The sequence below is a fragment of the Penicillium concentricum genome (assembly GCF_028827145.1).
Source record: "Penicillium concentricum strain IBT 3081 chromosome Unknown utg000003l_segment0_segment0, whole genome shotgun sequence".
Classification (NCBI taxonomy): domain Eukaryota; kingdom Fungi; phylum Ascomycota; class Eurotiomycetes; order Eurotiales; family Aspergillaceae; genus Penicillium; species Penicillium concentricum.
The window spans coordinates 1,482,293-1,509,888 of NW_026622756.1; the positions used below are offsets into that span (position 1 = coordinate 1,482,293).

A 27,596-nucleotide genomic window follows, 5' to 3' on the forward strand; every position below is an offset into this window, starting at 1 on the left:
GGTATCAATTAAAATGATCCACGCTCCACGCTCCAGTCCATGCAACCCAAACTCCGCCAGTCCTGTAATATGCTTTTTTTTATAGAGTACGGTCTCTCAGAAATGAATTCAACGAAACCAAGTCTTCACTGGGCGCTGGCGTGGGGAGGGCCATTTTAGTTGCGTCAAAGGCCCATGCCTCCTCACGTGCTTGTTCATTGCTTCTGATGTGGAATGTCATCATCCACTCTTTCAGTCTGCCTTCCAGCAAGCCCATGTCGCGGTTGCGTTCCCACATACGACGGGACTCTTTGAATGCGCGGTTGATGGTGTCGCGACGGAGATTCTCGTATGCGTCGAAGACCTCGGCTAGAGGCTCTGAGCGGTAGCTTGCCAGAATTCGAGAGAACAATATTGCGTCGTCTAGTGCGTATGCAGCGGACTCGTCACGTGGGGGCATCTGGATAATTTGTTAGAAATGAAAAAAAATAGCAGGGTTTGACCGAATGAGACATACCGCATGTGCTGCATCGCCCAGCAAAACAACTCGATTCATGCACCAACGTCCTCCCGGGGGAACTTGATATACGGGATAAAGCATCCAGTCCGCGTTACTCTCAATCATTTCTTTGATACAGGGAATAGCACATTTTCGGAAGCGATCTCTGATCTCCTGACGGAGAGCGCAGCGAATTTTGTTTTGGGTAGCCCAATCCTGACCAGGCTTAAGTCGATAGAGAGCCAACGCCTCGCGACTGAATTGCACGATAGCAGCCGCGAAGATCTGTTCCCGATCACGGTCACAATAACTCGCCAGCATTGAGCCATGTCGGGAGATATTGAGGGATGATGTGCGGAAGTGAGGACGGGAAGGAATAGAATTCGTATCAATGGTAGCCTGCAAAAACGACAAGCCCGTGTACTCAGCTGGGCGATCCACGTCGACGAAATTGGTCCGGACAGCTGAGTGGACTCCATCACAGCCGATAACTAAGTCACCCACAGCCTCAGTGCCATCTTCGAATCGCACCACGGCTCTATCCGCGAATTCCTCGCCACTGATGACCTTCTTCCCGAAGACAATCTCCACATTTCGGGCTCGCTCCGCCACGGTCAACATGGCTACGGAGAGAGAAATCCGCATAACTCTTCGGCCCTTGTACCCACCAAACCCTTTTCCTTGGTGGTCTGTAAAATTGATGGCACCGATCCCGCGGCCCGAACGCATGGAGAAAAGCTCAATAGCATCAACATCAGCACCGCCTTCGGGACCCATCCGGTCCAACTCATTTAACACGCCCAGCTGTGCGAGATGTCTTTGAGCAACGGGTGTCAGATTGATAGCACCGCCGGACGTCGAGAGGACATCATGTCGTTCGTAGACTGTAATTTTCAAGTCTGGTACAAAGGGAGACAGCTCCCGGGAGATGGACAATGCGCACGCGATGCCAGCGATGCCAGCACCGATGATGGCGATATTTTGCGGGGGACGAATTGGTTCTATCATTGTGTTGATTGTAGAAGGCAAAGTTTTTGAGAGAAAAGAAGTACCAAAGTGAGCTTGGCATGAGCTTATACAGATTTTTTTTTTCTTCTTTTTTTTTCCATCTGACGATTTCCGCTTATCCTAGAATTAATATATACTATGCACCTAAAAAAACTAACGGGCAGACTAGAAACCTCAAGGCTCGGCCGGGGCAGGAGATCCTTCGGGCATACCCATCCGTGGATTCCGAAGTGGATCATAAACCGTAGAAATCTCAAATTTGAATATACCTCACATAGTGAGATTCGATGTATCTCTCCGGGGCTAGATGTTTCGATGACATAGGTAAGCATTGGCGAGTGGCGTGAAGTATGGGGGAATCATTGACGGTCCGTGGAATGTTCGAACAAAGAAAATGACATGAAAATCTATTACGGAAGGAGTTCGGGGAAAGCTAAGAACGGAAAGAACCCGTTGGACCGGAGAAATATTGACAGCACCGTTCTTTGTTGTACTTTTTTTTCCACTTTCGGGACATAAAAGGACCACTTAGATACTCTACAGCTTATCTGGTAGCCTATTAGCTCCATTTTCTTTGTTTTCTAGATTCCAGTTCCACTTCGAACTTCCAACTTCTTCCAACTTTTTAGTCTGGGGTTGATTGTTCTGGGTAATTTAATATAGTATCTTATATATTAGACCTCGGTAAGTAGCAATCTAACGGTCTTTCGGGCCCCCCTTTGAAGTCTTTTTGTTACGCTAAGCTTAAAAATCGGGCTTGTCAATTTATTTTTATTTTTTTAATTAAAAATTTTAGCTCATTTTTCGTTTTTCCTTTCCTTTTTTTCTCCCGAATACCTTCCAATCCCAAACACTAGTGAAATGTGACCAATATAAACACGGCACATTCTTTGGATCTCATTTCTAATCTCCCAATTTCAGATCCCGCATCTTAAGACCGTTGAGGCACAGACGATTTTAAATTCCAGAAGGCGGTGAAAGAACAAAGTCCGCACATCCCCGCTGGCCGCATGAAAGTCTGCATTAGCGTCGAACTTGAAGAAATCAGGCAGGGGGCCATACCTAACACACAATTCATTCCATAATATCCGATTTGTTCCGTACCGTATCCCGCAACGATCGGCCCAACAAACATTCCCGATGTCCAGCTAATACTGGAGACGGATATCGCTCTCGAATATCCTCCATTCGGCCCAAAGATTCCAGGATTCTCGGCCTGAATCTCATCAACCGCTTCTGTAACCCTGTTATTACCCATCAAATGTGAGAAGTCCCTAAAAAAAAACTTACGAGTCGCCTCCATCATCCCCACCCCATTGAGCAAACATATCACAATTCCAATCCCCGTAACAGCTGCGCTGTATATAATCCATCCAACATTCTCTTGGCAAGCCCATGGAAACCGTTCATCCCCAGGAACACCAATAAGCCACATTAAAGGTACCAGAAGAGCAAAGCCTATCGTGGTCGGGTATCGCGTCCCCACCCGATCCTTCAGCCATCCGACAGGAACGCTAAAGAACACCGCGGGGCCCTGAAAAGCGGCGAATAACAAACCCGCGGGGAGACTCCCCCAATGAAAAGCATCGCGCACATGGAGGGGAAGCGTCGTGTCGAAACTGGCAGTCAAAACGGCATAGCAGAAATAACTAACCACCCCACCAACAAACCGACCATTCTTACACATGCATAGATAAAATTGTATCCCCGTTTTCTCCGGACTGCTCACCTGTTCAGCATCATGCGACCGTGGCAAAAGTACCTCTGTCTCGGGATTTTGTTCCCGGTCGCAAACAGGTTCGGTATGACGCGATCGCTCTAACATCAGACATCGCAGAATCACATCGAAAACAATAATGAAAAGAACACTCGACCAAGCTACCCAATACCCGCCGATATCGAACAAAACACCAGCCACGAGTGGTCCGCCCGATGTTCCTACGCCAATGGCAACAGTCACGAATCCATACATCTTGCCCAGCTGGTCGGCTGGAACGTTATCCGCCAGTGTAGCAAAGCCGACCACCCAGAGACCGGTGCTTGCAACGGACTGGATAAGCCGACCGGTAAAGAGAGTGAACACTGCACTGACATTAATTGTCTCGCTGGAAATGTCATCGAATGGTTGACCACTTACACGAAGTCGCTACAGCGATTATCAAAGAACCCAGTAATGCGCCCGCAAGTCCGAACAGCAGCCAGCCACGTTTCGCGCCCGAGCGATCAGCATGAGACCCGATCAGGGGACTTGCCACGACCATGACGAGCGCGGTCTGCGATAGCAGCGCTGTGCTTATGCGCTGTGTGAGCGCGACATCAAGTCCCAGTCGATGCTCGAGCACGAACGGAAGAATTGGAACGAGAAATCCATACAGATACATGTCTATGGACTGGGTTAAGAGATGAATTTTTCTTTTCGCTATATCTGCAAAAGAAAACCTACCAGTGAGCATGGCCACTGCCATCGTCGCAACGATGAAATAAGTGGATGATCGCCATTTCAGGCCCCATGGTTCTTGATTGTTTGAGGCTCTCATGATGTCCACGGATAGTTCCACGAGTTCAATGAATGAACCCCCAAAAAAAGGGGTGTTGTACACCGACTAATTTACCTCGGGTCTATATGCCTACCTAGGTCGACCCGCTTATTAATAGTTCGCTTGAAATAAATCCATGGATGCATCGATTACCCCTGTGCCAGGATTTCGAGAATTTGTATGACTCATCATGCAATGGTCTGATGTGCTTCCCGAGGTCGGTTGAGCTAGACCGGGGTGATGTTGCGCCATCGCTGTTAGAACCTGCCGGCAGACAAAGGGGCTTTGTCGGCAAAGCAAGGGGCTTGCATTAGTTGCTTTAGGAAACTGCGCCACGGTTGAAACTTTCGATATATCAGCCACACAGCCATAAGGATTCAATCAATAGATAAGACATTTTCAAAGCTGCCAAAGAAAAAAGAACAGTCTGGACATCGAATACTTTTAAGTGTGCGGAGTAGATCTCATCGAGTAGATCTCAGTCGATTTACACTACAAAGTACGGGGTATGGAGTATGGGGTAGAGATCAACGCATTAGCTGATCACGCGATACTCCACTGGAACACATAGAAGGTCACATATCTACCCGAAAACAGTTTCTAGAACTTCAAATAAATTCAATCATGCTTCATGGCATTAAAAGATTCGTTCACTCATGATACATTGACGTAATATCACTTAAAACACACATTCGCCGCTCGCCGAGCTCAGACATTCCCCATCGCAAAAGGTATAGAAGTATAACAAAAAAGGCAATATCGTAATCTCAGATCAAAGTTTCCTGATGACAAGCGAGCGTCCACTCGCCATCCGATCCTTGACTCCAAGTCGTCGAGCCAGAGCAGATATATTCTTTCTTCCCGCGCTTAGCGCGGACCTTGTATGTGACGACACCGGCCATCAGGTCGACGATGATGACTCGTACCTCCTCAAACTGGTAGGCGTCGAATCGGTGGAAGGGTGGTCGGACGGCTTTCTTGAATTTCTCCTCGTCCTCGAGAGTGATGATTTCCATCTGAGGGAATAGGAAACAGGCTTCTGGGTTGCTGAGTCTCCAGATTGGGGGTGCTGGATCGGCGGATGTGAGGGCTGTCCAGAGTTCGCGCTCTTTGTGGAGGATGTCCTCGCGGATACGTTCGTGCATTCCAGGCATGATGGGTGGTTGTGGTTGTTATTGTGTAGTTGGTTGGTGGGGTATCGAGGGAAAGACGCTGTTTGTGCGGAAGTATGTCGCGATGCGAATATGCAATTATGCGAGTATGCGAATATGCGAATGTATATGTTAAGAAGACAGAGGCAGAAGATAAACAAAACTCTGAGGGCCCTGGCCTTGATTTTATTGTTTTGGCATACTGTGGTACCTATATTAAAATGACGTCAGATGACGTTGAGGCAAACAATTTAATGTCCGGGATCAGCACCTCACAGACATCACAGCATATGGCAGTTCCATTCTAATATTGTATGCTTGACATGCGTCATCCACCGTTTAACGTCTGTAGTCAGTGGCTTGAAAGACCTGGCCTCACTGGGCCCTGGCGCATCCACAATCAACCTTCCCGAGTTCATCCATGGAAGTGCCCACGCGAGTTTGATTTTTTACTTGGTTCTCAACTGCCAATGAGATTGTTATATTCTTTGCCACTTGCTGCGATACTTGGGCGCACATGTATCTGCACCGGCTTTCCCCCGGATGTTCTCCTATTTGAGTCGCTTAATAAGGGCGCTTAGTTAGGATCTTAGAGTGTATATTTAGTGATAAGATTAGGCTATGTGATTACTAATGCTGTTGAAATGCTCATTGGATGCTCTTACTCGCTGATACTCGGTTTCCAATGGTTGGACGAGGGACCGGTCAGCATTTGAAGATGAGGCGTTGATTATAGACGGGGATTCCATATGAGCTAAAGGTACGGTCGATAACCAGCAACCACTAGATTGGAATAGCACTGATACCTCAGAGTTAGAATCCGACTGAATTCTCCCGAGTTCGCATCTAATGTACCATTGTCTAGAAATGGTAAAGCCCCCCAGCGCATGGGGGTATGCAATCGGCCCTTTTAAGCTCTGTGGTTATACTGGTCGTTCTCGGGTGAATAATGAGAGAAAGGGGAATAAGGAGACATAACAACAGCTCTAGAGGATACACTGTTGAGACAATGTTTCTAGATACATTGTTTGTGAGGCTTCCACATCATGTATTTTCTTTACTTTGCCTCCCCATTACATTTGCCTAGACAGAATGGCTAATTTCCTAGCTGTCCAACCCCTCTCCCCAACGGTAAGCTCGTCTTACATTTAATTTCCCATTACCATCTAACAAACAGGAGGCCTTGAACAAGAGGGATCCCGGACACGATATAAATGACGATTGCGATGAAGACGATATTTCGAGTTGAATGACGACGGGCAGTGATGAGCTCAACTAGTACAACACGAGTATCAAGTATCCTTCGGCCGTTTTCAGCGGTAAGCAGCCCAGAGACCTGAGACATCATCGACCTAGTTCTCTTTCCTGAATCTCCTACTACGTTTCAATACGGAGATTTTATGTGCCGTGGGACCCACCACTGCTGAAGGAAATAACCCCCGTGCTATCTTTTCCAAGCCCGGCGTCACTTTGAAATTTTCGATTGGCGGAGGAACCGAGATCCCTCATTTTCGTGTACGTCTTCGCGTTGAAAGTGTGCAGATGACTACCTTCGAATTCACCTTGGTCTGGACTGCCTGGGATCACGATGGCAACGAAGCCAAGAGAACACCGACCAAGAACCCCTCCAACGAAGAAAGATATAGATTTTCAGCCTGTCTGGCAGACGTTCAATTTGAGAAGATAGTGTTGGATGGGGTTCAAGCCAACGCAACCAATGGTAAGCGTAGGGAACCATGTTTCCGGACTCATTGGAAATGTCTCAATTGCCCACAAATGATCTCCGGCTTTGACATACCCCAGAGAGAACTTGTGTCATTGTTCACTCCGGAGCAGGTTCTTACCATCGAAACCTTTGAGGGATTAGCCGCAAGGCAGTCTGAGATGAACGTTGTTACTCGCACGCGCCGTTCCGAAGTGGAGGATAACTGGCATGTTATGACTTCTATGCCTTGGCCTACTATGCCACCATACCCCTTATACGCCTGCCGTTACAACAAAAGAAATATATTGTTCACATCGATGAATGAAATTCCCCCAATTTCCAACCGAACAATTACACCTCACCATCGTCGACGTGGATTTGGATGGCCAAGTATGAAGGGTGATAGTTACACAGAGAAACATGAAGTCGTGTTCTTCGCGTCAAACCCGTTACTTGTCTTCCATAACGAGAGGGAGTACGAGGCAATTAGGATGATCGGCCTTCTCCGAGAGGCGGAGGCAGAGAAGAAGACATACGAGTCAACATTCAATCGTGACTATGAATTTGACCTTTTTCCACCCGCTCTTGTTCATGACTCCCAACATGCCTGCCTGGACCAATTTCATTACGGGATTCTGGACGCTAGGATCACACTTCATGCCTCAGATGAAGCTCAAGAGTTTGGGAACAGAGAATGCCTCTCCCAGAACCTGGAACGCCTGTCACTATCTCCCCACAAAGGGGCACAACCCGAAGACAATTCCCCTTTGAGGTTGACAGGAACAGGCCCTGGCAAGGCTGCGTTGTCTCTCCTCAGGGGATTCCGCCCGCTATCATGAAACAGAAGCCTTTCAACGCAATATTTGTTAAGCTAAAGTTGCTTCCTACCCAGGAAGCTGTGGGGTTCTCCACTTGAGAGGGCAGGCACGGTTTGGGATTCCTAACTCTTCGATTGATCAAGGACGCCGGGCAATTCGGTCTGCTATGTGGGGAAATCTTGACGATGGGCTTTCGAAAGAAAACCACATAAAGCTTCATTTACTAGCTCACCGAAACTCAACACTCAAATTCCACAGACGGGAAGATGTAGTGGATGCACAAACAGGAGAATCCCTCAACAAACTAGCCAGAATCCGAGGTCGATCAGAGGCAAGTAGAAGGCATTCAATCAGCATTTTCAGCTGGGAAGGATGACTGGCGCAATTTCATGATTTTGATCACTGGACCACCGGGCACTGGCAAAACGTCACTTTCCGTTTCTATTGCAGAGCATTGCATTCAGCGAAAGTGGAGACTGTTAATGGTCTGTGCATCAAATCATGGCCTCGATGTTGTCGCAAATCGTATCATTGCGCACATGCAAAAGAATACCATCCAAACAACGGGGTTTTATAGGTTGGATACCAACCTTAGAGAATCAGCTGAAACTCAGATGCCAAATTCGCCAAGTTCTCAATCCAAAGCACTTGAGAAAAGTCTGCATCAACGTGAAATCGAAGTCGATCGTAGTCTCCACGAAACCATCATTACTTCAGTGGAAAGCATGATTGACCCCGTGCGACATTTCTCACTGGGAAGACATATGACACAGAGACTTTGAAAAGTGTCATGGCAGATCCTGAGCGAGCCCGAACGCAATTGCCTGTTGAGGAATGGAGTCAAATTCGACAAGTACTTTGCTATAAAGAAGCTTTGGGGAAGCAAGAAGGCTTATTTTTGCAATCGTATCGCGAAAATCCAGAAGAACCTTTTCTAGGAACATCTCCAGGACACTCACCTAGCGAGATTCAACAGCGTTTCTATGTCAAAGTCGACAATCTTGGTCCAGTCTGTAAGAGTTCTACCTTCAAAATGCAAAAGTTGTGTTATGCACTGCATCGACTGCCGGCCGCAAGTCAATGCGAACTTTCGCGCCGTAATATGTCAACTTCATCGGGAATCTCGCTTCGAACGCGACTAAGGCTATGTACTCCCAGAAAGATATTCTTATACTGTCCTTCTATGAGGAAGAACGACGTGCCCTTTCTACATTGTTCAACAAAATGCTCGGGCTGAATGACATCGCTGTGGAAAACGTCGATGCCGCTCAAGGAAGCGAAAGTCCCTTTGTCACTGTCTCTATGACTCGGCCCGGGATTAGACCTAGCATAGGGGTTTTCCAGGATCAGCATCGGCAATGCGTTGCCCTGAGCCGAGCCCAAGATGGCCTTGTGGTGGCTGGTCATGAGAAAATGGGCAAGACGCCGGGGGCAGGGTACAAGGCGTGGGATAACGTCATTCGGGCCCATGAAAGAGGCAACCGTTTGATCCAGCGGATGGGATATGGTGATTGGATAACAACGCATCTTCAAATCTCCAGCAAAGACTGGGTGCAGATCGATGGGCAATTCTGAATGGTGAAATGGAGTGTGAACCTTATTTTGTATCATATGGAGGGAAATAAAAAGAACGTGATGCACATCAGAGGCGAGTATGTAGTCTGTGAGGCAAACAAAGCATACCCATGTTATCCTTATAGCAAAAGGGTCAATTTAATGCCTGGAAATGACAACCCTTGAAGATCTTGAATAGAAAGTATGGGTAGGGAGACAACCTTCATAGATAATGTATTGCCTCGGTAAAAGGGCCAAACAAGGATTTTCCATGTAGCATCGTCATATCTCAGCTGCAACATTGGAAATGGGGTGGTACAGTGGGACTATTGGCTGTATAGGCGGAAATTTTATTTAAAATTCGAAACGGCTACGCATTGGGTGCATATAAAATTGTTTATGTAGAGCGTTATATGGCATCATATACAAGTCTGGTGTAACACAGGTGTGTGACCACTGGGGGAGTGCATAGGAAAATCCACGTGTAATCTCACAGCTCGACAACATGCCTGCATAACTAAGAACTCAAATGCAAGATAAACTACACTACCACCAAAAGCATACTATCTCTATATCATATACTGCGATCAAAAGCGAATATCATACGAAAAAGGAACGATACTAGTACCAATTGTGGGGCACCAGATCTGGTTTCAGCTGAGGACCCATAACATTCTGACCAGCCAATTTTGGGTGCCAATCAACTGGATGTGTACGCATTCAAAGTTCAGATATAACGAAAACTACTACATAATAACAGCGCTAGAGGCCCTAGAGACCTTTCTATCTTTTTACCAAAATTGAGGGTAATTTATTTAATTTATCCAAGGCCCAGATAGTACAGGTAGTGCCAGTATTGGTTGGGACAGTCGGGTTTTGACCCACACCCCATGAAATATATATCTTGACTTCAACTACATATATCTCAACGAATATATATTCATTTCATAATTAATCTAAATTTTCGTCTAACTAATTAGCTGAATAATCAGTTAAGACAAATAATTAGTGCACTACCGTCTTACTTTACGTAGGGAAAGGGGCCAGAGAGTATCTAGCTATCAATTACACCATTATTATAAAACTAGGCCAAAAGGAATAGAATTGAGTGGCGAGGGGGTGATGAGATAGAACATGTTAATTAACGCGACCATCCTAACTAATAAAAGCAGGGATATATAACCGACCGAACCGGGAGATAGATCTACTCTAGAGAAAGTTAAAGATATCAGGCCCTTATATATCTAGTGTCCACTGCCCATAATTTGTCCTATCTTTATTCTCTGCATCTTTCCTCCTTTACCTTGTTTCTGCATTACTCGTTCGAATCCTTGGTAGTCGAGCAGCCAACAGCACATCACTTGGATTCAAGCCATTATATACTTTGCTGCCTATAGCTCGTCGTGACCATGACGAGACACGCCCAACCCGCTCATATGTGCTCAACGCTGCAACTCTTGGGACGTTTACGTGATCTGAGGAACAAGAAGCAACACGTTGTTCTCAACGGCAATAACCTCGACATTGCTTCCATTGTCGCTGTCGCCCGATATGCAGTCGAGCCCACTATCAGCACTGATGAGTTGCTTGTCAAGCGGCTCGAGATCTCTGTCGACACTCTGGCCGATGTGATTTCTCAGAAATGTGTCATCTACGGCGTCAACACCGGTTTCGGTGGTAGTGCCGACACCAGAACTAACGAACTCATCGACCTGCAGACCCATCTGCTCCAATTCATCCAAAGCGGAATTATCACTGCCGCTGACAAGGATCCGGCCAGCAACTCGGAGCGGGAACCATCCCACGTCATGCCTCTCTCCTGGGTTCGAGCCGCCATTGTGGCCCGAGCTAATCAAAATCTCAGGGGTCATAGTGCCATTCGCAAATGTGTGCTCGAAAGCCTGATTGACCTGCTGCACAACGACATTACTCCCCTAATTCCGCTGAGGGGGAGTATCTCTGCATCAGGAGATCTTATGCCCATGGCGTATATTGCCGGAGCAATCATGGGTAACCCAGATGTTTTTGTCCAGATTGGAAGGGGTGCACAAGCCAGAGTTATGCCTTCTTCGGAGTCGTTGAAGATGAGCGGGCTCTCCCCGTCAGGACTCGGCCCGAAGGAGGGACTAGGGCTGATCAACGGGACTGCTCCTTCTGTGGCAGTGGCAAGCCTGGCACTATATGATACGCAGCAGCTCGCGTTATTGTCCCAAATGCTGACTGCCTTCGCTTCCGAGTGCATGGCCGGAAATGTGGAGTGGGCTCACCCTTTCATTCACGCTACTCGACCTCACACTGGGCAAATCGAGGTGGCAAGGAATATCCGGCACTTTTTGAAGGGTTCCAAATTTGTTGTTGGCTTAGAGTCGCAGAAGAAATCCGGCGACGGACTCTGCCAAGATCGATATTCGACAAGAACAGCTCCTCAATGGATTGGTCCTTACCTTGAGGATCTTCTCCTGGCGCAACATCAGCTCGAAGTGGAGCTCAACTCCACATCAGACAACCCTCTGGTAGACATTAGCAAGCAAGACGATGGTTCCAGTGGGAGAGTATACTCTGGTGGAAATTTCCAAGCAGCCGCCGTCACGTCGGCTATGGACAAGGCTCGTTTGGCTATTCAGATGATCGGCCGAATGCTTTGGTCTCAGGTCACTGAGATCATCAATCCTGCTACAAATAATGGACTGGAGGCCAACCTCAATGCCACCGCACAAGAGAACTTCACCATGAAGGGGATCGACATCAACATGTCAGCATACATGTCTGAGTTGGCAGCCCTAGCACACCCGGTTTCTGCCCACGTCATGTCAGCTGAGATGCATAATCAGGGTATCAACTCTCTGGCTCTGATTTCAGCCCGACGCACCATAGAGGCCGTGGATCTGTTGGCACACATGAGTGCCTGCCATATATATGTCTCGTGTCAGGCTGTCGAGATCCGCGCGAACCACGTCCAATTTCTCTCAACACTCCGCATGAAGCTGGAGGACTTCACGGCAAGCGGAGCCTTGTCTGGACTCGGATTGAAGGATTCGCAGACTGAGACACTATGCGCATTACTGCTCCCCATTGTGCAGTCGAGCTGGTATCGCGCAAACACCAATACTTGGAAAGACCGTGTCTTGTCCGTAGTTGAAGCCGTTATGTCATCAGTGAACGAGTTCATGGCGACTCACAACCCCGACTGTTCAGTGTCAACGATCATCGCCTTCAAGAAGCATTTCCAGAGCATCGTGTCCAGCACAGCCGAAGCAATGTTTTATCCCAGCCCAACTATTTCCCCCGATGTCGTGGCCTCGCAGCTTGGTAGGGGGACTGCACAGCTCTATACCTGGGTACGCTCGAAACTCAACATTCCCATGAACTGTGGCCTCCAGGACGATCCTTTGTATAACGCCCAGAAGGGTCTTCCCACGCAGGGGAAAAAGAGCATTGGAAGCTCGGTGAGCATGATATATGAGAGCTTGCTTGAGGGTGACATGATGGATATGGTTCTAGAAGATTGGATGCAGGACGAGGTTTAGACAGACACATTGTACATTGCATCGGGAAGATTTGAGAGTATATGATGTATGGAAAAATGGCACACCTGGAACGACATAAGTAGACATCGTGGACAAGTAGGTAGAAATTGAATGAGCCAAGCTTGGAACGAGCTCGAGGCGCAAAGTCGGTATAACCGAGGTTTTTAATGGTACTAAGGCCTATCGTATCCATAATAGGTGATAGTGTGCTAAATATATAGGTGGTCGTAGATGATACGTCGAAGATGTGGCTCACCGTCAAGTCTACAAGTTGACGGTGTTGCTAACTGACCTTGGAGAGCGAGACTAAGTATTGAGCATTCAATGGGCACCGTGAACTCACCTGGGCAGCAAACATTAGTCGTAGTGCACGTGCTGACACTCAGTGAGCGGCAGCTCAAATAGGAAAGTCCTCGGTGCGTATACCCTGTAGTTGGATATGAACGAAAACGGCCTCTTAAGGCGTTCCATTTTGTGCAATCTTTTTGTTTTATCTTCTAGTTACAGAGTATAAACAGGAGGCGACACAAAGCCAAAAATGGTTGAAGCGCAGGACATTCTCCCGTAGATTATCCTTGACAGGAAGCGTTCATCATAGCATCATTTCCCAATCCGACCTGACCCATCCTGTGTATTGATCTTTCTACAAGATGGCAACGGACTAGCAACTGCAGTGCACATAGATAATTGGCATAAGACTTTAGTTTTGGCCTATATGGGGTTAATATTCCAGACGGTTGTGTCAAGTCTGCCGATCATCTCAAAGACTGAATGGAGGAACTCACGAGTATATCCTCTACTTAGCTTTCCAAAAGGCCCAGGCTAAGACGAGCAAGCCCTTGATACCAGCCGATAGCCAGAGAATGGGAGAAATCGCCCCGGTGGCCTTGGTGACCCATCCACCGACGATGGCGCCCACAAGGGTCAGCACGAACGCAATGATTCGCCGGTCGCGTTTCACATTTCTCACAAGAAACAGCTGGGGGTCCGACATCAAATCACAGAGAAGACTGGTAATCACGACGGTCGGGATCTCATTGAAACCCAAGGCACGACTCGCTACGATCTGACCAGCAGACTGGAGACTCAAGAGAACAATCGGGACTTCCTGATCCCATGGGGGTACTGCTTGGGATCCTTTGCCAGCTAGCGCACTAGAAACGGCACCTCCTTGAACCAGTCCAGCCGTAAGCAGGATTATACTGGCCTGTAGCGTGAAAGACAGCATCAATGACCCTCGTCGCCGAGCGCCCAGGATGCGATGTAATCGTGAGAAAATGAAGGATCCCAGGATGAAGCAACCGATGGAAGTGAGCGAGCGAGCCCAGCCGTACGGACGGAGGTTTTGGTGTGACGCACCCAGTCCGACGAAGATGGTGTTTCCTACAAAGAACTGGTGATTAGTCGACCCTGATATGGGATTGTGAATGCGTTGGTGAGATTACCTGTTTGCATAGAAACAAAAGTGTTGTAGGCTGCAGACGTTAGATGTGCCGCAAGTAGACGGGCCTTGGACTTTGTCCTACCGCGGTATATCGTGCTATCCACAAGTCCCGATGTCAAGCAGCAAGCGTAAAGTAGGAGGTCGGCATGCTGCGGCTCGAGTTCAGCCTTCAACGATGTGGAAAGTCCACCGAATGCACCTTTTTCATGATCCATTTTGGAAGTTATTGACTACAATGAGAGAAATGAAGAGGACGAAATGCCAATGAGACACAGGAAACTTTCGAAATAAAGCAGAATTGACAGCGGCATTTTTTTTCCGCAGCGAGTGAAGGACGGGCGAATAAACTATGAAATTTGCCAACATGCCCTTCCCCTCCCTTCCCCTGGTCAATGGCATCATCATCTCACCGAATCGATGCACCCTAAGACGGAGCCAAGGGACAGATAAAATTCCGAAGCTCCGTGGAAATCCACGAAATCTGCAGAAATCGAAGCGAGATAAGGACAGCCACAATCACATTTCGTGCATATTGCCTCGCGAGTTATGTTGGGCCGGGCCGCAGACCATGCCGACTTCACGCTAACTTACTAACTTAGTCTCCGATGCATGCCTAGAGTGCCAAGGCTGACTCGGTGGAATGGGTGTTGGCGAGTCGCTTGGCGGCAACTTTCTCCTCCTAAAGTCTATCCGGGGAGCAGGCCTGTGTCACCGAGGGTTCTCATTGAGGGGTTTGATGTACGACCTGCTGTGCATGATCTTCAGGCCTTGTGGCAGCCAAGAGTCTCAGATTTGCAGACAGAAGACTCCTGATAGGGCGATACAAGACGTTGAGGCCAAGAATGACGGGTCAATGGCGCATGTTGCTGCAGGGAAAATAAACCATTCAACCCTCCATCTCAGCCTTCAGCACATCAATATCCAATTCTGCCATAACCCCAAGCACGACACCTAGACTCTCCATAAATCCATTGACAGAAACGCGGAGCATCCGATTCGTTGTCGCGATGTATGTTATCTTCAACACAGTTTTAGATTCTTCAGGGTCCTGCTTTTGTTTCTTTTCTTGCGGCTCGCACGATGCTTCGACCGCCGGAGCCTCGAGGGCGAAACTCCGTCGCACAAAGGGAGATAGTTCGGCGTCAACTTCCAAGGCGCGTAGAGCGCATGATGCAAGGCGATTTGTCGGGAGGGGGAGTGATATTGTGCTGAGTCAAGATGTGAGTATTGCTTTGTCTAATCGGGTCTTGTTTTTCGGCGCCATTTCGGGTCGGGGAGGGGCTTACAGTGAGCAAGGGAACTCGGGATTGGTAGATTGTGCGAGAGCCATGATAAGCGTAATTGAGGTTGGTAATAGCGATAGAAGATTGTCGCTGTGAGTTCAATAAAAGGGTCTTCCAAGAAGCAGGGGTGTGTCAAATATTGGCGTGAGGATAACGGGGTGGAAATTGGCACTCGGAGTGCTGGAAGGAGGATGTCCGGAGGGGGAACGAACTAAGTGGCTGACTCAGCTCCACTTCCACCTGGGCAGCGCCCAACCAGGCTAGAGGTCTAACTTCAACCTTGACTCAGGTGTTCTCAAAGGTACACATTGCACCACGGTACGCGCTGATTAGCTACACAGTATGATAATGGCGCCTTCTACGTTCTTTCGGGTGATGATCTCCCGGTTTGAAGAGCTTGGCGAACGAGGGTCTTTGTGGAACGGTGCATTTGGCCAAGAGACGCACCCCCTCTGGAGATATTGTTGCGCAGATCTCTCCCACAAAAAGAGCGCAATTGCACAGCCTTCAATATGCAGTCATCTTGCCAAGGTACTTCAGATTGATTAATTATCTCTGAGGAAGCTACAGGATCGAGTTCCCTGCCGCCGACCTATCCCAATCAACCTGGAAAGCCCAATATAAACATACATTATCTTTATCTTGGCTCATGCATTCGGAGATATATCTCTGCAACGCTATAGTTCCTCTTGATTGATGGGAATAATCTGAACACCTGTCCCGCGACGACTAGCGCGGTTGATCGCAATAACTCTGCTTCATGGACTCACTGGACTCACTCAGCTGAGGTCATCTAGGATCAGTACGACGCGAAGGAAGATAAGGGTCTGCGGATGTCTTGGCGGATGGTGGAATGTTACATCCTCAGGAAACCAAGGCTTTCTGTCTTTGGTGAGATGCTTTTGTCCTCTACGAGCAGGCAGCCGTTTCTCCTCTGGGATTGGTATCTCCAGATGTAGCAAAATTCCTCGCGGGGTATAGATCTTGAAAATATAAAGAGCAGCGTTGTCCCCTCGCGGATTAAACTGTAGTACAAGAACTCAAGTGTCCAAAACAGAACACATCTCCTTTATCAAAGCTCAATCATGACTATCACAATCACCGTCGAGAAGGACGGATACTACGAGGTCAACGGGACCCGGCAGGAGCCTACTGTCTCTCTATATGTGATTCCCGCAGCTTCAAAGTTGCGCCGCATGCTGAAAGACACCAAAGACCTCATCGTATGTCCTGGTGTGTATGATGGCCTCTCCGCTCGCATTGCCATGCAGGTCGGTTTCAAGGGACTGTACATGGTAAGAACTCTGATTTCTAGCTCCAGATCCCTGTATTCTGACCAAGTGCACAGACTGGTGCTGGAACTACCGCATCACGCCTGGGGATGGCTGATCTCGGCCTGGCTCAGCTTCATGACATGAAGACCAACGCTGAAATGATCGCCAACTTGGATCCATTTGGACCTCCACTGATTGCAGACATGGATACTGGCTACGGAGGTTAGTAATCAGCACTATGAAACAATAGACGCTTATCGCTTGTTTGAAAAGTAGTCTAACTTTCTTCTAGGTCCTTTGATGGTGTCAAAGTCTGTGCAGCAATACATCCAAGCGGGCGTGGCTGGCTTCCACATTGAAGATCAGATCCAAAACAAGCGTTGCGGTCATCTCAATGGCAAGAAAGTCGTTAGCCTGGATGAATACCTTATGCGCATTCGTGCTGCCAAGCTAACCAAGGATCGCTTGCACTCGGACATTGTTCTGATTGCACGAACTGACGCACTCCAGCAACATGGCTACGAGGAGTGCATCCGTCGGCTGAAGGCTGCCAGGGAGATTGGAGCAGATGTCGGACTACTTGAGGGTTTTACTTCAAAAGAGCAAGCCCGGCAAGCAGTCCAGGATCTGGCACCTTGGCCTCTTCTTCTAAACATGGTGGAGAATGGAGCGAGTCCTCTCATCACCACAAAGGAGGCTGAGGAAATGGGATTCAGAATCATGATCTTTTCATTCGCCACGATTACCCCAGCTTATATGGGCATCAAGGCCACTTTGGAGCGCCTCAAGGCGGACGGAGTAGTCGGTGTACCCGAGGGACTAGGACCACGAACAATCTTCGAGGTCTGTGGGTTGATGGATTCCATGAAGATTGACACAGAATCTGGAAATGATGGTTTTGCCGAGGGTGTCTAGTAAGTGGTGACTAGTATGGATATATGAATGTTTTGCATTGAACAAGCAACGGAGTTTCTATAGCTATCCTCATGTTTTCTCAACTAAATCATAAAGCCAGATATTCAAATAGGAAGCAATATTCGCAATAACCAACCCCCCAAGCCAAAATCTTTCTAAATTTCATCCGAATCTGTGTCGCCTTGATCAGATTCCATTTCATCGATCATTTCGATAGGAACCAACGGGGGAATTTTTGTCACAATCTCCTTTTCGACTATGCACCATTCGCCTGGCTGAATGACCTTCCATAAACCAGGCCATAGGCTAGACTCAACGAGCGCATCCGAGGTATCGTCTTCTATGAGGGTACGCATCTTGTCATCCCGGAACGGCCCGAATTGGTGACTGCTCCAGAAGATGTACGTGTCTTCCTGGCACTCCAATCTATGTTTGAGCGTGATACAGCGCGCAATAATGTCGTGTAGCTGTTGCATTCGCTTTAGTTTGTCGGTGACAGCGTAGCGACCGAACCAGACTTCTACCTGCTCGATGATCGAATTGCACTGTTCTTGTAAGGCCTGGGTTTCCATGGATAGCATGACAGTGCTCATGGCACATCGCCAATGGCGGTAAATATGGGTAGAAACTTCAGATATTAGAAATCAGTGACAATAGTGATCATTTTCTCGTTGCTTACATTGTTTATTTATTTCGGAGTCGGCCTTGCTGAGATAATTGCACCAAGGATGCTCACCCCCAACCATAAATCGGTTCCAAAACGATCGATAGATTAACCCAGCAATTTCCGATTGGATAACATCCAATCTCGAGATATCAGGGCTCTCTGATCTTGCCGTAGGATCGTTCCCTTGTTGACATGATGGCTTTGCTGCAAAATGAGTAAATCTCCAGTGTTCAAGATCGTGATAAAGTAGAGACATCTCTCTCTTGGCTTCCTCGTCGGAAAGAGTCTCGGCTCCAGCTTGTAGGTTTCCTATTTTGGCCAAGAGGATCCGGTTCTCCTTTCTAGCTGCATTTGCTTCCTGAATAGCATTTTCGAGCAGCTCGCCTCGTTGACGAGACTGCTCCTCTACAAGAAGCCGACCCCTATAAAGCATCTCTGTATTTTCCTTCCCGGATTTGACTTGCTGTTTTATTCGTTAGATAAATATTAGTGTAGAAGGGGCCTTCACCACAGACCTGACGCAACCGTTCAAGTTCATCATGAATAGCCTCATGATCCATGCAAGCTAATAGATTCAGTAAATTATATTTTAGCCTTGAAATGGAATACAAACCACTAGTCACTGGCCCGCATTTTGAGGATAAATCTGGGGGTTGAGTACTCCTGTCTGCCTGGTTAGGCTTGGGCTCGGGCTCGGGCTCGGGCTCGTCAGGATGCCACGCTGTTGTCCACATTGCGTACCAATACCGGAGTGATGGGAAGTCGGAAATCCTAACAGAGTTAACAATTCTTACCCATGAAATAAGTTCTACATTGATGACACCAGGATTAGCTGAGGTATAAATATGCCTCATGCCGACGCTCATTGCGGCTAAGCGCAGGAGTCAATGATATCAAACTTGCGAAATGAGCAAACTTTTCGTTAAATAAACACCACCCACAAGTGCTTTTTCTTGCAGAAAGCTTTTCCACTTACTCTATTTTCCAAGACTCAATAAGAAAGAGGAAGGGTACAAATCCAACATGTCGAACGCAGAGGAGCGACCCAAACTCATAGTGGGTGTTGACTTTGGAACAACGTTCAGCGGGTAAATATGTCGTTTACGATAGTAATGGTTGGGTAGTGATCTGACCTTGATAGCATTGCCTGGGGACTGGAAGATTGCCCTGATGATATTGAGCTCATCCAGACATGGCCAGGTGGTGGTAACAGTGAGTCTCACACAAAGAGAACTCAAGTTCATCAAAACTGATAATTAATTTGATAGTCACAAGCCAGAAAGTCCCAACCTTGTGTTCCTACGAGAATAACGGCATGAAATGGGGTCATCAGACTGACCAGTCGAGCCATCCGGGCAGCGAACATGGGCTGATCCAAGGAGTCAAGCTTTTGCTAGATGAAAGTCAGAAACTCCGCTACAAACCTGCTACCGACTCTCAGGAAATTATCAAGGATTTGAGAAAAACGCCAGTAGATGTTGCTGGTGATTACTTGCAAAAGTTAGTCGGCCACGCTCGGGAGATTTTGAGACGTCGCTTTGGAATTGCGCTGCTCGCAATGGACTTGGAATACATCCTTACCGTCCCCGCTATCTGGTCAGACAAAGCGCAATATTTGACTATGCAGGCAGCACACCGGGCTGGTATATCTCCTGCGAGTCTGAGACTATTGTCTGAGCCGGAGGCGGCTGCGGTATGTGCAATTCGAACAATTCAACCGAATTCAATCGCGGTATGGATCTTATTCCCCAATAAACTGGAGTTGAGTCACCTAACAAATTATAGAAAGACGACTGCTTGGTTGTTTGTGATGCTGGGGGTGGAACTGTCGTAAGTTCTTCTTGCATCGAACTGATTTGACAAATTCTAGTGACATTCATATAATAGGACATAATTACCTATCGCGTCAAGCAAATCGACCCGTTGAGAGTCGAGGAAGCGACGAAGGGAACTGGTATTTATTAAAGGCCTACATTCTTGGTTCTATCTAACAACATCTAGATGCCGTTTGTGGCTCTGTGATGTTGGATGAGAGATTCGATGCACTTATCAAAGACATCATTGAGAAGCAGTCAGGCTAGTCAATCCCTCAATCGACAGTGAGATCTGCCAGAAAATATTGGCAAGATTACATCAAGCCTGGTTATACAGGTCCTCTCGATGATGATGACATGTGTGAGCCTGGATACTGGATCCCGGTTCCCGGGGTTTCAGGGATCTTGAACGTCGAGCTTAGTGAGGGGCACCTGTATCTAGACAGGTACATATACTGAATTTTACTTCGTCGTCTCAGCCGCAGGCTTCTCTAATTCAGAACCAGAGACCAAGTGAAAGGAATATTCGACCCTATCATTGAGCAGATCGAGAATCTCGTCGTCGAGCAGAGAACAAGCGTCAAGGCAGCAGGTCATACGACCAAGGTAAACCCCTAGAGTACTTTCAAAAGAATATCAATTAATTCTTATTAGGCGATCATTCTAGTTGGAGGTCTTGGTGCCTCGGGATACCTCTTCAAGCGCTTACAGGCAGCTTCTGACGGCATTCAAATCATGCAACCCCCAAACGCGTAAGTCCTCAATCTCCTGTTAGCTCAAAGAAATACTAATGTGAAAGCAGGTGGTCTGCCGTTGCCCGGTACGTATTTGAACCAAATCATAACATTTTGTTTGTACTAACAGGCTCAGTGGTGCTGTCATCCGTGGTCAAGAAGGGAATCAGGTCGAACGTCGCATCGCCAGATGCAGCTATGGCATTAATGTGAGCGTCAAATTCGATCCTAAAAAGCACCCAGCAGACCAGAACCTCGAATGGTGTCCTTATGAGGAACAATGGAAGGCGCGTAACCGTATGACATGGTATATCCGCAAAGTGAGTAACTTCTAGTGTTCACCGACAATTCTTTGGAGATGATGAATGCTAACTAAAGGGACTTTCAGGGAGAATCCTTGACCGAAAGTGAGCCAATCAGGATGACCTTCTACCATGTGGTCGACATTGACAGTCACATGGTATTTAACGAGCAATTGAAGTTTTGCCAGGAGGCTACAGCTCCAAAAGTGATGAATTCCAGTATGTCCCCATTTCGAAAATATAAAAGACGGGCATTTCTCTGACTTGAAAAGGTGTCGTGCAACTGTGTGAGCTTCAGGCAGATCTGAGCAGAGTCCCCAAAGGGCTTTTTACGAAGAAAACGAACTCTAGTGGGGTCCAATTTTACCATATCACCTTCGATCTGGTTCTAACGCCGGCCTCTGCATCGTTATTGTTCGACCTACAATTCAATGGTGTCTCCTATGGGAGCGTGAAATCTCAATATTGAATTCTAATCCGGCGAGCTACTAAAGCCATGTGTTAGGATGGCGGATTTGAAAGGGACTTTCGGCCTATGATAGGCGTGGCTGTGTTTTTTACAGGCTCACTCACTTGATCGCTTGAAATTGGCTTTGCGACATATTTGAGAAGACAGAAATAGCTAGCAATCAGAGCCCGGTATTTGCTTTCTTTGTGATGACATACTTAACACAACGCGCGTTAGCTAGTTTCACACAATCTAGCATGGTGATTTATATTGAACGGGATGCGAGAAAGGCTAGCACTATAGGCTGTGATATTCAATCATCCCTGCTACCCTGGAAAACAGCCAAATGTTGCAAGCCCATGCCTTCCAAAACATTCAATGGTGCCACGAAAGCCATCTGACTCCATGAGAAAACCGTATTTTTTCCGCCATAGATAAAGACTTCGAAGCGGCCGACAAAGGCACCATCTACCCAGACACGACTTCCATATATCTCGTTTGTAGAGATGGTGACCTGTGATTTGCGTGGAACAGTCACGGCCTCATGGCTTGAAGTGGTCTTGTTAGCCCAGATTCGTCCAGGCTGGTCTAGCTCAAAGCCGTCATCCTCAGCAACTGAGCGAAGTGAGTATGGCCATCCATCAGAAACAAAAGTTAGTTCACCATCCGATGACAAGCTAAGTGTCGCATCAGAAGACTGCAGAGAAAAAGGTCCCGTCACGTCTAGTTGGAGGGTGTAATCCATGCCCTTGCTGCCATAGCCTAGATTATATTTATTGTCGTTGGATTTTGTGGTTGGTCTTGACCATGAAAGCAATGGTCCTGCTCCATGGCTCCTTTCTCCTGGGAGGCGTCGGTCGAGGTTCTGCCCCACAGCTTGAGAGGACAATTTTGCGATAGATTTAGCCAAGGTTTGTTCGTGCAAGCGAGGTCCATGCGCACCAGACCACGCCCGCGCAGCCACTACCGGGATGCCATCACGGATTGCGTAGTAGGCCTCAAGTTGAGTAGTGGCGTCTGGACCGCTGTCATTCCAGGCAGCCAGGAGAGCACCTGGCACAGCTTTGGCATCCGGCTGTTCAGTCTTGTTCACCGGATTGAAGAGCTCTGGCGTCCACTGCCACCCATCCCTATCGGCAAAATTGAGAACGCGGGAATTGTTGAAGAACTGAGGGTATGGGGCTGGGCTGATAGGCACATGATTGCTTTTCAGCGACATATATGCCCACCAATCCTCAGAGTTGATGACTTGGTAGCCGTTGCGGGCTAGATCAACCGGGTCTGACTGTCCATACTGCCAATGTTGAATTATCACATCCTTATCAATCGTAAGGTTTGATGGCTCGTATGTTCCCCAAATACGGACAGTTTTGCCAGATGTTTCTTGCACAAAGCGAGACATCTCGTTCACGAACTCAACATAGTCATCCGCAAATTCAGGATCGTACTCATCAGCGCCGATGTGCACCTCCTTTGTATGGAACCAAGGAAGGAACTCGGCCCAGATTGACTTCATCAAAGGAACGGTATCCGGATGGGAAAGATTGAGCAGATCCTTCGAGTGCAATGCGAGCTCAGGTCTCCATTTCGTAACCGTGAGACAGTGCCCGGGGCTTTCAATCTCCGGCATCACTGTCACACCTCGCTGGGCACAGTGATGCTGGAAGTCATCAAACTCTGCCCGGGACAGCGTTTCGTTGGCACGCTGGACGAGAGGGTGAAGAGCCTCGCTTTCAGGGTGCAAAGAGAATTGCGAGTAGACCTCGTTCCAGGTCTCGTTATGACCGCGACTCAGTGGGTAGTTATCAGTCGCATGGTACTGAAACTCGGACATTTTGAAGAACGAGGCATACGTGCACAGATCTTTCAAAAACTCCAACGAATACCATTTTCGACCAGCATCTAGCAGAAATCCCCGAGTCGCATAGGCCGGGGCATCCTCCACGCGACCGGGTGGTAGGGGTGAGCGCGTCAAAACGAGCTGTTGAAGGAGCGTTCGCGTCCCCCACCACATACCTCGCGCGCCGGAGCCTCGAATAAACACACTGCCATCCTGGATCTCCAAATCGTATCCCTCCTCTGTCTCGCGTCCATTCTCGTAGGTAAACCGGTGTGGATGGTCTGCGCGACCGAGGAAGATTCCTGACGCGTGTTTTGGAAATTGTTTGACCGTGTGAAGCTCCCAGGAACTGTTCGTCAGCTCCTGTAAATCATCGCGAAACGTGTTGGCAAAGTCGGATGCCGATGGTGGAAGCAGCGTCAATCCATTCTGATCCTTCCAGCTAGCGAAATTGGCATCCAGGTAGATGGTCCGGTCAGTTGTTGCTAAAGAAAAGCCTTTGTTATGATCTGAACCAGTGTTATCAAAGTGCACTGGAGGCAGACTCTGCAGCGCAGACGCGACTGCGGCAAGGGAGAGGACAATCCACTTCATTTCTGGACATTGTGAGATTTGCTGTGATCTGAACTCAGTCTCTTATGCAAAGCAAGGGGTATCTCGCAACTGGCACCGTTACATTCCCCAAGGGCGTGCGTGGGGTTACGTGGGATGCAGTTGCGGGGAAACGTGGAGTTGATATTGTGGGGTTTTTATATTGGCAGAGTCCATTTTCGTATTTACATATCATCGAGACTGACTTCGCCATGGCCGTGATAGATGGGGATAATGGCAGACGTAAACGTTGAATATTATACACTATCGAATTCGAATTCTGTTATGAGACTAGCCGCATAACCTACAGCTTATTCTTGCCCACCTTGGCTTCCTCTGCCTGCAGCTTCGCAGTGACGTTCAACGCGCGCCGTGTTGCCAAGTCGAGAAGAATCTCCTCGCTACCTCCGGGGACGGTGATGGCCTTGACATCTCTCCAGATACGCTCAACGCGCTCTCCGCGACCACCACGGGTCAAACCAATGCCACCCATGATCTGAATTGCCTCCCGTACAACATGCTCCAGAACAATACCAGCATGGGCCTTGAGTTGGGCAGTTGTACCAGCTAGAAGGAATACAGCCTCTTCAGAAGACAGCTTTGAGATCTGGTAAATCAAGCTCTATCTATATCGTTAGTCACGTTCAACGTAAGAATCACATTGGTTACTTGCCTCAACCCACGCTTGTAGGGCTTCTGTCTCGCGACTCATGTTGGCAATTTTGAGGCGGAGAACGGCTGTAATCCAAATTAGTATCTTAGACACCTAAGCCTGACGGGAGGGAGACTCACGATGATCAACAAGCTTCTTGCCGAAGGTTTCTCGGTTCATCGCATGGCTTGAAATCTTGTTAACGCGCGCAATGGTTTTGGGGACTGAGATACGAACCTGATGGAATCCTCCAAACAAACTCTAGCACATCGCAGAGCTTGAATGCCAATGAAAAGTCTCTGTTTTACATTAGTGGCGGTCTTCAATGACACAGGAAATGAACCGACCTCGTGATTGAAGTTGGACATGACGTATTTGAGTCCCTGTCCACGCTTGCCAACGACCATGTTAATTGGGACTTTAACATTTTCAAAGTCCACGAAGGCTGTACCAGCAGCTGTCGATCCGGAGAGCGTGATATGCTTAGTAGTAAGGCCTTCCGTTCGTGGGATGACCAATAGCGTAAATTCGCCTGTTACTTCCTTGACCATGGTGAGGAAGTAGTGCGCATACATGCCGGATGTGATCCACTGAAATATAGTTAATATTTGAGGTTGACCGTATGCCAATCGATGGAGGGCAGTCAAACCTTCTTTTCTCCGTCAACGATGAAGTGTGACCCGTCCTCGGAAACTCTCGCCTCTGTCTGCACACCTTGAACATCAGAGCCAGCTCCAGGCTCAGTGATAGCTAAGGCAATTCTGGTGCGACCGGAGAGAATGTCGGGAATAACGCTATGTTGCGTTAGCTAGTATCACTACATTGTGGAGATAAACATACACATCTTTGATCTGCTGCGAACCGTATTTCTGGAGAGCTGGCACGGCCAAAACCTAGAGGGATCGTAAGTCGGAGAATTCACGCCGATACCAGCTCATATAACTTACAGCACCGCCAACGAGACCATTTTCAATACTTTAAAGGGGTCAGCGCGATTCAATATCGACATATTCAACGCTGTTCGTCACATACCCAATTCCACCGACACGACCAAACTCGTCGTGAATAATCAAGTCGTGGAATCCATCCCATTCCTCAGCGGAAACGTTGCCGATGATTGGGTATTTTCCTCTCCACTCTTGCGGAATCGTAGCTCCAGACGCCATGGGCATGATAAGACCATCCTTGGCTGCCTTCTCGTAGAGTGAATCTGGGAGGCTTGGTGATGTCTCTAATTCTATGGTATGGGGCATGAGGTTCTGCCAGAGTCAGGATCAAAGTTCCCAGTCAAGCATGGAATAATGATTGAGTAGTCACCTCGTCGACCCATGTTCTCATTGCTGCGCGGAGGCGTCGGTGACTATCGTTGTAATATGGACTGGGGCATCCTCGAGCCCATGCGGGCTCGGCAAAGGGCACCGTTGAGCCGAATAGCCATTTGGCTTTGATTTCGTCTGAGAGTATCGACATGGTGATTACTGTCGCACTTGGTCAGATATGCGATATTTGTTGAGGTAATGTGGGGCGGATTTTTGCTATTTTCTTTCCAGCAGATCTGACGAGCGTGAATGTGAGTTATATAACATATCACGGCCTCCGGGTCGACAGCTGTACGGCTTTTGTGGACTGTACTTAGGGGTCTTTACCCCGGCATTCCTGGAATACCGAGGAATGGCCGTGGGGTGGGCGTCTAGACCGAGGCGTCCCCGGAAACACGGGAAATATGGGATTGAAATCGGCAAGTAGTCAACTTGTACCCACTATTTGCTGATTACAAGACGGGCTTCAGAGATAGTAGCAGATAGTTAGCTTGTTCTCCAGGGCTGTAGGCTAGGCTTATGTAATTCTTCCTCGGTCCATTTTGGAAGAGTTAAATGCTTCATTTAGGGTATTTGACAGGTCGTTTCTACTATGCCACACGATCGATACTAGAAAATTTCATCTGAATTTAAATATTTCTTATTTCTTTATAGTATAATGAGTATCTCGCCTCAAAACCCCCAATGTGCTCTTTCAGGTCACTCCAAGATGTAAAATCTGTAGTTTTGAGGTCTTAGCTATAGGCTTGAGTGAGGATCGCTGCCCTCGGTCAGCAAAAAGACACCAGAACGAATGCAACGGATTGCTGGAGTAGAGGTCCTTGTGCATCATGCTAAGGCGGTTGCTTAATACAAGTCTAGAGGATATTAGAGAATTTGACTAGTGTTTTATCCCTGACGTCCTCAGAAATCCACATCAATAAGGGGGAGGCCCCTCTGCAATGTTGGTCAAGACTATAAAAACTAGCAAAAGTTAACATGCAACAAACAAGCCGGACGAAAGGCTACTTAAACGCAGAATTTATGAATTACCGCAAAATGTCGAGGGGTGGAATGATGTGTGGGTATCTTGATGTCCAGGTGATTCTCGGCACTTAGGCTAATCCTTATGCCGAGAACTTCTAGCGGCGCTATAAGGAGCTAATTTATATCTTGCCGGTCTTTCCATTTTTCTTTTTATAAAAATCACGGCGACGTAGCTTGCATAATTTTTGCCATATGGAAATTCAGCTGTGAGTTTGATTTTCCGCGAAAATAGTACGTCTACGATTGCTACTTTGGGCTCACGGCACACGGCACTCGGATACCGTAGAGGACCCGTGGCGGACACCGCTGTGGAGACACTCATGTGAACCCTAAATTCGATCCTCCAACATAACAACAGCCTCATCGCTAGGACACCAGCACCACTTCATATATTTCAGTGAAGTATACAAAACCCTTATTCCCACAACAGAACTTCGAAGATAGACAGCCGAGCCCCTTACGATTGGATGGTGATTGTCGTATTGGGATCCAGCATTTATCCTCATAAC

The 27,596-nt window shown here is 47.8% G+C and overlaps 13 protein-coding genes across 13 annotated transcripts; 5 read left to right on the top strand and 8 right to left on the bottom strand.

Annotated features, from left to right (window-relative positions):
* Positions 1-79: 79 nt before the first annotated feature.
* On the bottom strand, positions 80-1,486 carry N7517_008393 (FAD-dependent oxidoreductase; the record flags this gene model as incomplete). The annotated part of the gene is made up of 2 exons (XM_056726123.1): positions 80-439; positions 497-1,486. 2 exons carry the CDS (start codon positions 1,484-1,486, stop codon positions 80-82), a joined length of 1,350 nt encoding a protein of 449 aa, XP_056576974.1.
* A 931-nt stretch (positions 1,487-2,417) lies between these two features.
* On the bottom strand, positions 2,418-4,023 carry N7517_008394 (uncharacterized protein; the record flags this gene model as incomplete). Its single annotated transcript, XM_056726124.1, has 4 exons — positions 2,418-2,722; positions 2,777-3,573; positions 3,626-3,869; positions 3,930-4,023. 4 exons carry the CDS (start codon positions 4,021-4,023, stop codon positions 2,418-2,420), a joined length of 1,440 nt encoding a protein of 479 aa, XP_056576975.1.
* Positions 4,024-4,790: 767 nt separating this feature from the next.
* Positions 4,791-5,177, bottom strand: N7517_008395 (nuclear transport factor 2 family protein; the record flags this gene model as incomplete). Its single annotated transcript, XM_056726125.1, has 1 exon — positions 4,791-5,177. One exon carries the CDS (start codon positions 5,175-5,177, stop codon positions 4,791-4,793), a length of 387 nt encoding a protein of 128 aa, XP_056576976.1.
* A 1,773-nt stretch (positions 5,178-6,950) lies between these two features.
* N7517_008396 (uncharacterized protein) lies at positions 6,951-7,718 on the top strand (the record flags this gene model as incomplete). The annotated part of the gene is made up of 1 exon (XM_056726126.1): positions 6,951-7,718. The coding sequence occupies one exon, from the start codon at positions 6,951-6,953 to the stop codon at positions 7,716-7,718; it is 768 nt and encodes a 255-aa protein (XP_056576977.1).
* Positions 7,719-8,843: 1,125 nt separating this feature from the next.
* On the top strand, positions 8,844-9,272 carry N7517_008397 (uncharacterized protein; the record flags this gene model as incomplete). Its single annotated transcript, XM_056726127.1, has 1 exon — positions 8,844-9,272. The coding sequence occupies one exon, from the start codon at positions 8,844-8,846 to the stop codon at positions 9,270-9,272; it is 429 nt and encodes a 142-aa protein (XP_056576978.1).
* A 1,388-nt stretch (positions 9,273-10,660) lies between these two features.
* N7517_008398 (aromatic amino acid ammonia-lyase) lies at positions 10,661-12,778 on the top strand (the record flags this gene model as incomplete). Its single annotated transcript, XM_056726128.1, has 1 exon — positions 10,661-12,778. The coding sequence occupies one exon, from the start codon at positions 10,661-10,663 to the stop codon at positions 12,776-12,778; it is 2,118 nt and encodes a 705-aa protein (XP_056576979.1).
* Positions 12,779-13,574: 796 nt separating this feature from the next.
* N7517_008399 (YoaK family protein) lies at positions 13,575-14,437 on the bottom strand (the record flags this gene model as incomplete). Its single annotated transcript, XM_056726129.1, has 2 exons — positions 13,575-14,161; positions 14,224-14,437. The coding sequence occupies 2 exons, from the start codon at positions 14,435-14,437 to the stop codon at positions 13,575-13,577; spliced, it is 801 nt and encodes a 266-aa protein (XP_056576980.1).
* Positions 14,438-15,108: 671 nt separating this feature from the next.
* N7517_008400 (CTAG/PCC1 family protein) lies at positions 15,109-15,552 on the bottom strand (the record flags this gene model as incomplete). The annotated part of the gene is made up of 2 exons (XM_056726130.1): positions 15,109-15,430; positions 15,509-15,552. The coding sequence occupies 2 exons, from the start codon at positions 15,550-15,552 to the stop codon at positions 15,109-15,111; spliced, it is 366 nt and encodes a 121-aa protein (XP_056576981.1).
* A 1,038-nt stretch (positions 15,553-16,590) lies between these two features.
* N7517_008401 (isocitrate lyase/PEP mutase family protein) lies at positions 16,591-17,694 on the top strand (the record flags this gene model as incomplete). The annotated part of the gene is made up of 3 exons (XM_056726131.1): positions 16,591-16,800; positions 16,854-17,001; positions 17,072-17,694. 3 exons carry the CDS (start codon positions 16,591-16,593, stop codon positions 17,692-17,694), a joined length of 981 nt encoding a protein of 326 aa, XP_056576982.1.
* Positions 17,695-17,849: 155 nt separating this feature from the next.
* Positions 17,850-19,095, bottom strand: N7517_008402 (uncharacterized protein; the record flags this gene model as incomplete). The annotated part of the gene is made up of 4 exons (XM_056726132.1): positions 17,850-18,322; positions 18,374-18,824; positions 18,877-18,926; positions 18,975-19,095. 4 exons carry the CDS (start codon positions 19,093-19,095, stop codon positions 17,850-17,852), a joined length of 1,095 nt encoding a protein of 364 aa, XP_056576983.1.
* Positions 19,096-19,384: 289 nt separating this feature from the next.
* On the top strand, positions 19,385-21,680 carry N7517_008403 (Hsp70 family protein; the record flags this gene model as incomplete). Its single annotated transcript, XM_056726133.1, has 13 exons — positions 19,385-19,449; positions 19,503-19,573; positions 19,630-20,054; positions 20,147-20,191; positions 20,249-20,315; positions 20,363-20,432; positions 20,475-20,621; positions 20,682-20,781; positions 20,830-20,927; positions 20,978-20,995; positions 21,046-21,229; positions 21,298-21,430; positions 21,484-21,680. The coding sequence occupies 13 exons, from the start codon at positions 19,385-19,387 to the stop codon at positions 21,678-21,680; spliced, it is 1,620 nt and encodes a 539-aa protein (XP_056576984.1).
* Positions 21,681-21,972: 292 nt separating this feature from the next.
* N7517_008404 (beta-N-acetylhexosaminidase) lies at positions 21,973-24,093 on the bottom strand (the record flags this gene model as incomplete). The annotated part of the gene is made up of 1 exon (XM_056726134.1): positions 21,973-24,093. One exon carries the CDS (start codon positions 24,091-24,093, stop codon positions 21,973-21,975), a length of 2,121 nt encoding a protein of 706 aa, XP_056576985.1.
* A 301-nt stretch (positions 24,094-24,394) lies between these two features.
* Positions 24,395-26,212, bottom strand: N7517_008405 (acyl-CoA dehydrogenase family protein; the record flags this gene model as incomplete). The annotated part of the gene is made up of 10 exons (XM_056726135.1): positions 24,395-24,712; positions 24,770-24,828; positions 24,883-24,929; positions 24,980-25,041; positions 25,090-25,332; positions 25,392-25,536; positions 25,583-25,635; positions 25,690-25,717; positions 25,775-26,001; positions 26,060-26,212. 10 exons carry the CDS (start codon positions 26,210-26,212, stop codon positions 24,395-24,397), a joined length of 1,335 nt encoding a protein of 444 aa, XP_056576986.1.
* Between the last annotated feature and the right edge of the window lie 1,384 nt (positions 26,213-27,596).